Genomic DNA, 12,692 nt, shown 5'->3' on the forward strand with positions numbered 1-12,692 from the left:
ATTTGTGGCTTCCATACTAACATTTGATTTTTCAACGGTTGACATGTGTGGTAAACCGATTACTGTGCGATAAAGTAAATAATTAGTAGCGATTGTTTGATCAAATATGTGTCCGTCAATGTCTAATTTATTTTATAAATGAATCAGCTTTGTTGTACTATAATTGCGTGTGCTTCTATGGTTTCAGGGTCGATATCAGCGACGCTTCTATTGGCTTCCGAGTGTTCGCAGAAATCAGGTGCAGACGCGATCGGTAGTATGAGCTTTGTTGTATTATTTTATAGATTTTTGTTTCATGTTAACTCTTTTTGTATGATTTGGATGTAACTTACTTCATTAACAAATTTTAGTAAGCGGAACTTTTTTGCCAGCGGCATGAAAACAATCCCTTTGAAAATATCAGTTTGATAGCTTTACAAATTGAACAACAATAACGATGATTTCATCGACCGTTTCACCGAATAAAAAGGTATCAGAACGATTCCATCAAAAACAGCTCCACCGGCTTGCAAAACGTGGCGAATTGTGCAGGCGAGATAAAGAAACATTTTCCTCGAACCGGTAACGAATAGCAAAACTGCCATTACAACTTTTCCTGTAGCTAAAATGTGTCGAGCGCAAAAAGTCGCGAAAAAAACTTTTTCTCCGATTTCTGTTATTTTTTTGCTTATTTCTTTTCGCTCTGCAAAAAGTTGGTCCCAAAAGTGTTGTGTGTCGGAGAATGTACGGACGAGACAATACCGACCGACTGACTGGGTGATCGGGTTTCCCGCTTGTTCGTGGATACACACTTTTTGCACTTTTCTGACAGCAAGAACGCCATGGTGCGCTGTTTGCTGCAGCTGCCACAAAACAACAATACTTCCGCCTCTCCACACAAATGAATCCCATCGCGGCATTCAGTCAGCGTGCGGCGCCACTGTTCGTTGTTTTAACGACAGTTTCCACCAATTTTCCAACGCCTTCTTTGAGGCTTCCACACGCTGCAGTAGCAGTGCATTCTGTAATGAGCTGGAAAACGGTGCCGAGGCGACAAAGCAAGCGGTGGAAAACTTTTCCCACAGCAGCGTTTCATCCGTTCGCTGATGGGCTGGGTGTGAAAGAGGAAGTGGGTCAAATGCGTTGTTTAACATTGTGATTATATACTAGTTTGATGGATGGGGATTTGTAAAAGTGTAATACAAGACGAGATGAAACAACTGTGGAACATTTTGTGTTTCTGTGATGCTTCCCAACGAAACAATTTTAATCGTGTTTTTTTGCGGAATTTCTTGGATGAAAATTCAAAACTTTTCCTTATAAAGCTGGTTATTAATTTTTCGTACATGTACAAAATCTGCCTAACGGGCCTAGAATACCAAAGAGATATTATAAGAATCAAAATAATATCTACTTTGGCGACTACTTTTTGCCGCAGTCAGAGATACGCGCGAGATAGTCGACTAAGGAACCAGACCTGCTTTTCACTTTTTTTTTTGATATCATTTGGTTTTACTTACCGAGCCGTCCAATCGAGCGCCAAATGGGCATAAGAGAGCCAAAATATTTTTTTTTAATATTGTTTTTGCCTTTCTCGTACACCAAAGTGTACTGAAAGGCTATATGTTCACTCCAAAAACGAAAATTTGATAGAGCCCTCGGAGGGGTTAAGTCTTATATACCAATCGACTCAGCTCGACGAGTTGAGATGATGTCTGTGTGTGTGTATGTGTGTGTGTGTATGTATGTGTGTGCGTATGTGCGTGTGTGTGTGTGTGGGTGTACAAAAAGGTCACCTCATTTTTAGATAGTAAATATCAACCGATTTCAACGACCAATACTTCATTCGACAGGGCATTTTGTCCCATTGTTTCCTATTGAAAATGGTTCAGATCGGTTCAGCCGTTCCGGAGTTATGGCCATTTTGGTGTTCCGGATCGGTACCCCAGGAAGGGACCAGATATGAAAACGCTACGAACCCATGCATGCGACACATCAAACCACGGCATTTTCGATAACCTGATGAACGGTAAGCAGGAAAACAGTCTCAAATCATATCTGAACCGGTAGTGTTCCGGAACCGGTTCCGGGTGTCCCGCCGGAAGTGGCCAAATATAAAAGTGAACCAAACCCAGGCATGAAACACATCAAACAGCTGCTTTTTCAATAACCTGATAAACAGCAGGCAGGAAAACATTCTCAGACCATATCTGAACCGGTAGTGTTCCGGAACAGGTTCCGGGTGTCCCGCAAGGGGTAGTCGCTTGGAACATTGTGCCAAGATGTGCCAAGCACACCGCCATACATGCTGTATGGCACACCGAGGCACATCAAGGCACAGTTTTGGCACTTGGATTAGAATGAAAAATCGAAGCAGTCTTGTGCAAATGGTTCTGCAAAATCAAAACAAACGGCTGGTTGCCTTGGTGGTTGCCAAGTAAAATCAAAACCACATTAGACAGTCAGCTACGGCACCGCAGTGGCACACCGAGGCACACTGCGGCACAATTCGATGCTTATTGGCACACTAAGAAAAGTTGGCACAAATGAAGGAGTGTTAAGCGACTAGCCCCTTGGTGTCCCGTCGGAAGTGGCCAAATATGAAAGTGAACCAAACCCAGGCATGCAACACATCAAACAGCGGCTTTTTCGATAACCTGATGAACAATAGACAGGAAAACATTCTCAAACCATATCTGAACTGGTAGTGTTCCGGAACCGGTTCCGGGTGTCCCGCCGGAAGTGACCAAATATGAAAGTGAACCAAACCCAGGCATGGAACACATCAAACAGTGGCTTTTTCGAAAACCTGATAAACAGTAAGCAGGAAAACATTCTCAGACCAGATATGAACCGGTAGTGTTACAGAACCGGTGCCAGATGTCCCGCCGGAAGTAGCATAAAAATTAGCCAAATCCTTAAATGTGACGCATCAAATCACTGCTTTTCAGGTAACCTGATAAACGTTTAGCAAGAAAATAGTTTCGTACCATATTGGAAACGACCTATATGGTCAAATGTAGAAGAGAACTAAACCCGGCACATTGAACAGCGGCTTTTTAAATGACATGATGAACGATTAGCGAAAAAATAGGCTCAGACCACATCTAAGATCTTTTAAAAGACTACCGATAGTGTTCCGGAACCGATCTAGGGTATCCCGCCGGAAGTGGCCAAATGCCAAAAGGAACCAAACCCATGCATGCGACACATCAGATAGCGGATTTTCCGATAACTTGATGAACAGTTAGCAAGAAAATAGGCTCAGACCACATTACACAATATCGGTAGTGTTCCAGAACCGCTTTAGTTGTTACGTCGGAAGTGGTCAAATGCAATAATGAATTCATGGCTTTTTAGGGAACCTGATGAACCAAGAAACTAGTCTCAAACCACATAAGGTTAATCGTTACTGTCCCGTAATCGGTTCCTGGTGTCCCGCCGGATGTAGGCAAATGAAAAAATGATCCTAACCCATGCATGCTATACATAAAATCATGACTTTTTCGATAATCCGAAAAACGGTTAGCAAGAAAATTGGCTCAGACCGCATTCAAAACTACCAGTAGAGTTCCGGATTGGGTTTCTCGGATATCCTACCGAATGTGGCCAAATACAAAAGTGAACCAAACCCATGCATGCTATACATCAAACCGCCTTTTTTTTCAATAACCTGAGGAACGATTAGCAAGAAAATAGTCTCAGACCACATTAGAGGCTACCGATAGTGATGCAGAACCAGCATTGGGTGCTCGCAGGAACTACAAAAGTGAACAAAGTCAATACAAGCGATAAATATGTGTAACAGAACAAAATCTTGACTGAACTAAGGCCACATACAAACAGACGTCTCACTTTACTCACCCATAGTGCTTGTTTTCAACGGTTGTATCAAATAAAAATGGATTTTGTTCGTTTGACGTTTATGAAACGGCTTATGAAACGCAACCTGATTAGCATTTGGCGATTATTTTTTCGTGACGAATAAAATAGCAATATGTTAAAAATGATATGTCACCAGTCTGTACCAAAGCAATCTCGTCAAATCACACCCTTCCAGATTACTGAAGTGTAAAAATATGCAGTAGGATGGGTCTACGTTATATTGAAAAATGAAAATAATCGCATCAACCCCGGACAAAGTTTTTTCAATCCTCTTGTGCGTTTAAAACTACTGGGAATTATTTTATGGTTTTATTGCTTGCATTTTTTTCAAATTTTGCAAAAATCTTGTAACCTATGATAATGAAATATGGACTAAAGTGTGCAGAAAAAACTTTGTCGAAGACCGTAAAGTCATCTGTGATTATGACAGAAGTGATTCAGTGATAGTGAAGGCTCTCAAGCAGTCAACTGAAAATTATGATATTTTTCAGCTCTGTCTATACGTTTAACATAACGTTGGAATATGTTCCATTAATAAGTTTCCCAATTACATTAAAATAATTGCTTTTCTAAATCAAGAAATCTCAGGATTCAGGAACAGTTTGGATTACGTCGATGGAAAGATCATGCTTCGGAATGATGGCTCATGCACAGAATCTTGCTGAACAAAGCAATAGCGGAAGATTCCAAAAACAGGGACCGAGTTCTAGACCGCCCGATAGGTAGGAGATTGTCCGCATCACGACGGTTTCAAACCGAACGGACTCAATATATACCAAAATTTCCGTATGACATTTTTGAGTTGACTAGGAAACCTTGACCGATTGATCCCTTGAAAAGGCCCCACACGGACCGAAACGTCGGAAAAAATCATAAGCTAGTATTTTCGATTTCCCTAAAAGACTGCAAAGCCAACATTCTGGAGCAAAATCATCCCAGTCGTATCCCAACCAAGGAAAGATCATAAATACATGTTCGACGAGATAGGCACTATCACCACTAGGTGGATTAATCTGGTTTTTTTTTTTAATTATTACTGACTTCATACTACGTAAGTTTGATAAGCTGTAGTACACGCGACTGTTTCGTGATTAGGGATAATAAGAATCTTATGAGACTTGCTATATTATACAAAGAACATTGATACGACAGATTGTAATGATCTGTGAAAGTAATCAAAATGAAAATCGGGAGACAACAAGAAGAGGACAAACGCAAGGAAGAAATCGAAAACAGGGGACGAACAATAAACCCAAATGGCGGACAATGAGAACAAGGAACGTAAGACGTTCAAACAATGACATCAACTCGTTTTAAAAACTTATAAACTCTATTCACGTAATCCAAATCGAGATCTACCAACACTTCTCTAACGGGGTTCTTATGGTTTTCTCGGAACCGGATCATTTCTGACTAAACGTGTGCGCCATTACGCCTCGCCGTAGAAGTTTTTGCACGCCACCGCCACCAGTTGGTGACCCAGCGTGCCGCTGTTCATATTTTTCCACGCCGCCGAACAAAATTTTCCTCGTCGATGAGAAAACGACATTTTGTTTTCGTTTACACTATACAAATCAACTGTTCGGACTTTCGGACCTGTTAGAAATGATAGTGGTAATTTTTAAACAGTGTTTATATTTCTTGTAAATCTTTGTCGGTTTTTCCCTTGAGATCTTATGTTAAACCTCTTATCCTTGCAATTTTTTAAACTTTTTTATAGAGAACCTTCCAAAATTGTTGCTGAAATTATTCTAAAATGGCTTCATTTAAAAAAAGTCCATAAAATACGTCACGCGAAATTGTCCATTTTAAATCCCCGTTGCAGCACCAGCAATTTCTTCATAAATTGATCCAAAGATTCTTCCAGGAATTCCTGCATTGGTTCCTTCAAAAATACATTCACAAATTATTCAATAAATTTCTTCAAGACTCCAAGTACGTATTCCTCGAGAGATTCCTGTGAAAATTCATGCAGTGATTCCTTCGTGTATTTCTGTATGTATTTTCCCTGAAATTCCTTCAGGTTTTCTTCCAGGGATAACATTAGGGATTATTCTGTTTTTTTTTCGAAATTCAGTAATTTCTCCAGAAATAATCTCTGAAAACTTCGACAAATATTTCTTAGGAAATTTCTCATGAGATTATTTTATTTTACTTCACCGAAGATTTCTCATACAGTTTTTTTAGGTATTCCTCAAGGAATTCCTTTAGCAACTTCTTGGGGAACTCCTCAGTGATTCTTTCAAATATTCCTCCAGTGATTTATTTAAAAATATCTTCAGAGAATTCTACATGAATTAGACGGAAGATATAATCAAAAATTCTTCCACGGATTCTTGCTGATTTTTTTTCAGAAATTTCTTCAAAATATTTTCAAAAACTCCTTCAGTAGTTTTATGATTTTTACATGAATACCAGCAAGAGGAGGTTTCATAAGAAATTATACTAAGGTTTTTTTTATTCAAAAAATCATTCAGAGATTTTTTCAAAAAAAAAAAAATAATCAGTTATTCTTTCGAAAATTTACAAGAAATCCCTTCTCTAGGAATCCCTTGGACTATTTCGTCAGGGGTTACTAAACAAATTGCTAGCAGTTTTCTTTTTAGAACTGCTCAAACGTTTTTTTTTCAGAAATTTCTTCTGACATCTTTAAGATATTATTTTCCCTTCGCGGATTTTACAGAAGTACTTTATGAAATTACACAAAACGTACTGGAGAAATTTCTGAAGAAAATCCTTGATAATAAAAAAGTACATTTCCTGCGGAGATTCCTGAACAATATTATCTGAAGCGAATTTCTGAAGTGATCTTTGGAAGTGTTTCTGGAAGAATGCCTGGAAAATACCTGGAAAATACCTGGAAAATACCTGGAGAATACCTGGAGAAACTCCTTCCTTGAGGTGGTTCTGGAGGAGTTCCTGTAAAAAAAAAAATATTAAAAACTTTTAAAGGAATTTAACAAAAATCTGAAGGAGTTTTTGAAAGAATCTCAGAAGATTTATTAAGGACATCCTTAAAGAATATCTGAGAACAACATCGGAAAAATTTTTCAAAAAATCTTTGAAATAATTGAAAAAAATCCTTGAAATATTTTTTTGAAAAGAATCCATGAAGAAACCGCGTACTACTCCATTGTTATTGAGAGGCAATGAAGCATCTATTTCTCTATAGTTCTTGATTTGATACTTCAGAGATTAAAAAAAAACAATGTGATGAAAAGGTCCCGTTTTCAAAGGGTTTTGAATCTCAGGGTTTTGACAAGCAGAATGTCGCTAGGGTTACGTAGATCTTTCACCGTAGCGTAACCCGAAAATCGTATCTAGGCTACGAGCTCCGTTAAAGATCGATAATTTTTTAAACTTACTCATCCATTCATCTTTCTGCACGGGTCGCCTGATACCTTGGCTTGGGGTTCCATGTTTAGTGGCCATTTACCTCCGGAACAGGGAGTCGAAGTGCTAAGCTGGTAGCTACACAAGCAAACTCCTGGAGAGTCGAGTCAAGTACGTGACACTGAAGACGACCTTACAGGTGAGGTCGAAAAACGTATCTGTCACAGAATGCAAATTCTTAGTGGAATTAAAAGGAACAGTACTTGACCCGATTTTCTTTTTTTTTACATACTTCTGGAAGGGTTCTTAAAAGAATTTCTAGCAGACAAAAATCCTTGCAACGTAAAGTAATGCTTACAAAGTTTTCAGTGGAAACCCAGCAGAAATTTTAAGCAAGATGGAAGAATTATTGAAGGAATCACTAAAAGATATGTATTTCTAAAAAAAGAAATGCTTAGGAATTTGGAAAATGCTCTGCAGAAATTCCAAGAAGATTTTTTTTAGATATTTCTGGAGAACGAGCCAAGAAATAAAACCGGAAGTGAATTTTTATGGGATTTCTGAAAGAATCACTGAATGGATTCCTGAAGGGTACTACTCACTTTCAGTCCTGAGCACTCATGGTCACTCACCATCCACCTTGACCTGGAGCCAGGTCAAATTTCGGTCAACTTGCTTGATTTCGTTGATGAGGCTACGTCGCCACGAGCTTCTGGGAAAAATCTGAAAACAACCGTCTTAATAACAAACATAGATCTAAAATTGTAATTGTAATTTTTATAGAAGACGATAAATGTCTTGAGTACTTTCATTCATTAATCATTCATTTTGTGTATGCTTATTAGCAACCTTGGAATATTCTGGATCTCTATTTTTCTAAGAAGTTCAGTTGTATCGTTTCGAGTACATCCTTGCTGGATTTTTCCTAATTAGATTAAATCCAGATTTATGTCCCTGTAAGAATTTCAGAAGAGAATGCCTGGAGGCACACATTCCCGGATAACTTTCAAATGATGGCATTCTTGGGAAAATCCTTTGGAATGAATAGCTGGAATGTATTCAAAATTAATTGTCTGGAGGATCTTGTACCGACTTTTCGAAACCTCTAAGCAGAATACCCTCTTCGAATGAGTGTAATCAGTTTCGTACCTTTTAATTCCGCCCTATTTATTATTATTTAAATAGGGCGCAATTAAAACGTAAGAAACTGATTACACTCATTCGAAGAAAAAAAAAAAATGCCTGGAAAAATTTAAGAAGGAATTCCTAGAGGAATTCATGGTGCATTTTCTAGAGAAATTCTGCGAAAAAACCCTGGGTGAATTCCTGAAAGATCTCCTGAAAAAATGTCTTACAGCGTTTCTAGCATATACCTAAGTACGTTTTTGTTTAACCCGTAAACACCCAGGACGATTTACTTTTGGTAGAAATGCAATATCTTCTTTGTTTTAAAACATTTTACCCCAGATTGTTTTTATAGTCAAGGGGAATAGTTGTGCTAAGAAGTGCATGGTACCTCCCCCCTTTGCACCCTCCCCCCTTTTGCGGGAAGCCGAAAATACGTGGCTTTTTTTTTGTATTTTTTTAAAATTCTGCATGTTTTTGCTCAAATTTCATCGTTTTGCTAATCATCAATAGTTTTCACTGATCCTAGACATGCAATGCATTACTACCCATCATAGTCTGTTGAAGTTTTGATCCCAGAGCTATTCTAAGGCCTCGAAAATACTCCGAAGTTTGTGACACAAAGCTAACATTCTCAATCAAATTTTATGCACGATGAATGATCACAGAACATAGTCTACGGTACTCAAAAAGCCTCAAAACACCCCTAGAAAATTTGCGGTACATGACTTGGGTGATCTAGGTCATCCAAACTACTCTGGAATTTATTTTCTTAAGATCTATATGCATCTACCATCGTTTGTGTTCACTCTGTTCAAGAAATATAGTCACGTTGATGTCCATTAGACCTCACAATGCTATGAGCAACTTGATATTGTGGTAGTTGGACATTCCGAGAAATACAAATGGCCTCCAATAAACTTTGAAGTTTGGGTTACGATATCTACATAGTGTATCATGCTTTAGTTGTGAAAAATATTCGTGGAATGTAGTCTATACTGATGATGGAACCTCAGTGCATATCTATAATGCTTTTGGTACACTCATGGGATATTCCAGGCTTTCCAAACTATTCTGGAGTTAGGAACTTCAAGGCCTACAGGCTCTGCTCTTGTTTTTCTTTACTTCAACGGCATATTTCTTTCACGATTGTGTCTGTTGCACCTTATTATATTACGAGTATCTCTAATTGTTGCTATTTGGGTGTCTACTGGCATACAAATGGGCCCAATGTATTTTGAAGTATGGGTCGCAATATCTGTAAATCTTAGGATATTTTTATTGTATCGAATGCTCGCGGAATATAATCTACGCTACTCTTAGAACCTCAGAGTGCAATTCTGGTAACTTGGCAACATTTACTTGGTGATCTAGGTCATCCAAACTGTTCTGGAATTAAGACCTTCAAGCTCTACAAGCTCTACTCTTGTATCTCTTTACTTTATCGATGTAATTCTTCACCTCTGTTGTAACTCATAACATGTTGAATATTTCTTTGTGTTCCTTGTGCATCCACTGACATGCAAATGATCTTTATGGTATTTGGAAGTGCCGGAAATTACCCAAGAACTTATCTAGGCGTTCCTCGGAAATTCCACCAGGAGTCCCTAAGAAGTTCATCGTGATGTTTTCCAAGAATACCTGTACGAGTTTCTAGGGAGTGTCTCAGGACTTCCCGTGAAATTCTTCAGGAGATTCCCAGCAGTTTCTCGAAAATTTCATGCTGGAATTCCTCCGAACGTTCCTCAGCAATTTCTCTGAAAATTCCCCGAGGATTCCACAGAAGTGCCCTAGAATTCTTCCAAGAATCCCTCCAAGAATTTCAAAAAACTCCTAGGCCTTGAAGTTCCTAACTCCAGAATAGTTTGGAAAGCCTGGAATATCCCATGAGTGTACCAAAAGCATTATAGATGTGCACTGAGGTTCCGTCATCAGTATAGACTACATTCCACGAGTATTTTTCACAACTAAAGCATGATACAGTATGTAGATATTGTAACCCAAACTTCAAAGTGTATTGGAGGCCATTTGTATTTCACGGAATGTCCAACTACCACAATCTCAAGTTGCTCATAGCATAGTAAGGTCTAAAGGACATCAACGTGACTAAATTTCTTGAACAGAGTGAACACAAACGATGGTAGATGCATATAGATCTTAAGAAAATAAATTCCAGAGTAGTTTGGATGACCTAGATCACCCAAGTCATGTACCGCAAATTTTCTATGGGTGCTTTGAGGCTTTTTGAGTACCGTAGACTATGTTCTGTGATCATTCATCGTGCATAAAATTTGGTTGAGAATGTTAGCTTTGTGTCACAAATTTCGGAGTATTTTGGAGGCCTTAGAATAGCTCTGGGATCAAAACTTCAACAGACTATGATAAGTAGTAATACATTGCATGTCTAGGATCAGTAAAAACTATTAATGATGAGCAAACCGATGAAATTTGAGCAAAAATATGCAGAATTTATAAAAAATACAAAAAAAAAGCCACGTATTTTCGGCTCCCCGCAAAAGGGAGGAGGGTACAAAGGGGGGAAGTACCATGCATTTCTTAACACAACTATTCCCCTTGACTATAAAAAAAATCCGGGGTAAAATGTTTTAAAACAAAGAAGATATTGCATTTTTACCAAAAGTAGATCGTCCCGGGAGTTTACGGATCAAAGTAAGTGACAGCGACTGTGAAAGAATCACAGGATATATTTCTGAAAGAATGATAGTATGAATTTCTGAAGAAACTCCTTTGCAGGATATGCAGGGAATATTCTTGAAGGAATTGATGGATGGATTCCTGAATAAGTCCGTGAAAGAACTACTTTAAGACTTCTCAAAGATAATTGTGAAAGAATGCCTGGATGGCTTCTTGGAGAATTTCCTGCCTCCTGTATCCCTTTAAAATTATCTCAAAGACTTCCAATACAAATCACTGGAGGTATTCCTCTAGGAATCCTTCAAGTGATTCAAAAAGTTTTCAGGTAATTCTGGAGCAATTCTGGAGAAATTCTGCTCCGGAAAAAATGATGGACCGTTTTCTGAAATTTCGGATCTGATTTTTTTTTGAAAATATCCCGAGAGGAATTTTTGAAGGAATCACTACAGGAATTCCTGGAGCAATCCCTGAATAAGCTACCGGAGCAATCTTTGGAGGAGATCCTGAAAAAAGGCCTAGAGGAATTCCTGCAGCTATATCTGGAGTAAACTCTGTAGGAACCACTAGAAGAAAAGTGTAGAATTAGCAAATTGTTAAAATAAATAAAAACAAATAAAAACCACTACTAGAATTTCTGAAAGCATACCTGGAGCAATCCCTGGATAAATTCCTGTAGGCCTTTATGGAGGAACCACTGGAGAAAGTTCTGAAGAATTCTCTAGAGGAATAACCAAATCAATTTCTGGAGGAATCTCAAGAGAAATTTATTGAGAAATTTCTGGAGGAATTCCTGGATGAATCTGTGGAGGAATTGCTCAGGAATAATTGGAGGAATTCCTGCAGGAATAACTGAAGGAAACCCTGGAGGAATTCCAAGAGAAATTCCTGGAGGACTCTCTGGAGGAATTCCAGGATGAATTTCTGGAGCAAACTCTGAAAAATCCTAAAGGAATCCCTGAAGGAATTCCTGCAGGATTCCCTAGAGAAATTCTGGGAGGAAAAACCCAGGAGAAATTTTTGCAGGAATCCTTACAAAAATTTCTGGAGAAATTCTTGGAGAATCTCTGAGGATGTTCTTGGAAAATCCTTTGAGGAATTCCTGGAGGATTCTCTGAAACAATTGCTGAAGTACCCTCAGGTGGGATGCCTGGAGGAACTTCTGGACTAATTCCTGGCGGAATACCAGGAGGAATTCTTGGAGAAATCCCTAGAGGAATTCTTGGAAGAGTCTGTAGTGAAATTCTTTGAGGAATCCCTGAAGAAATTTCTGAAGAATTACCCAGAGAAATTGCTAGAAGAATTTCTGGAGGAATTCCATTGGGAATTCCTGGAGGAATTACTGGAAGAATCATTGGAGGAATTCTTCCCTAGAGGAATTCTGTGAAGAATCTGTAGATAAATTCTTTGAGGAATCCCTGGAGAAATTCCTGAAGAAATTCCTAGGGGGATTCCCCGAAGGAGAAGGAATTCCATTGGGAATTCACGGAGGAATTATTGGAAGAATCCTTGGAGGAATCCCTGAAAGAGTTCCTGGATGAATTCCTGGAGGAATCCCCGAAGAAGTCTGTGGAGTTATCACTGAAGGAATCCCTGGAGGAATATCCCTGTAGGTATTTCTGGAGGAATCCCTGAAGCAGAAATTCCTGGAGAAAGCCCTGGAACTATTCCTGAAAGAGTTTCTGGAAAATTCCAGGTGGAATTCTTCATATAATTTT

At 38.7% G+C, this 12,692-nt stretch overlaps 1 protein-coding gene across 3 annotated transcripts in view; it reads left to right on the forward strand.

The window, feature by feature from the left end:
- LOC109404745 (fibrillin-3) overlaps positions 1–12,692 on the forward strand; it is a 375,815-nt gene that overhangs the window by 324,972 nt on the left and 38,151 nt on the right. For 2 of the 3 annotated variants that reach the window (XM_062854530.1, XM_029870275.2), the window contains one exon: positions 188–253. The exons of the other annotated variant lie outside the window; for it this stretch is intronic. In XM_062854530.1, coding sequence (XP_062710514.1) covers positions 188–253 — 66 coding nt within the window. The remainder of the gene's footprint in view (positions 1–187; positions 254–12,692) is intronic. 3 annotated transcript variants of the gene reach the window in all.

The sequence above is a fragment of the Aedes albopictus genome, chromosome 2 (genome assembly GCF_035046485.1).
Source record: "Aedes albopictus strain Foshan chromosome 2, AalbF5, whole genome shotgun sequence".
Classification (NCBI taxonomy): Eukaryota; Metazoa; Arthropoda; class Insecta; order Diptera; family Culicidae; genus Aedes; species Aedes albopictus.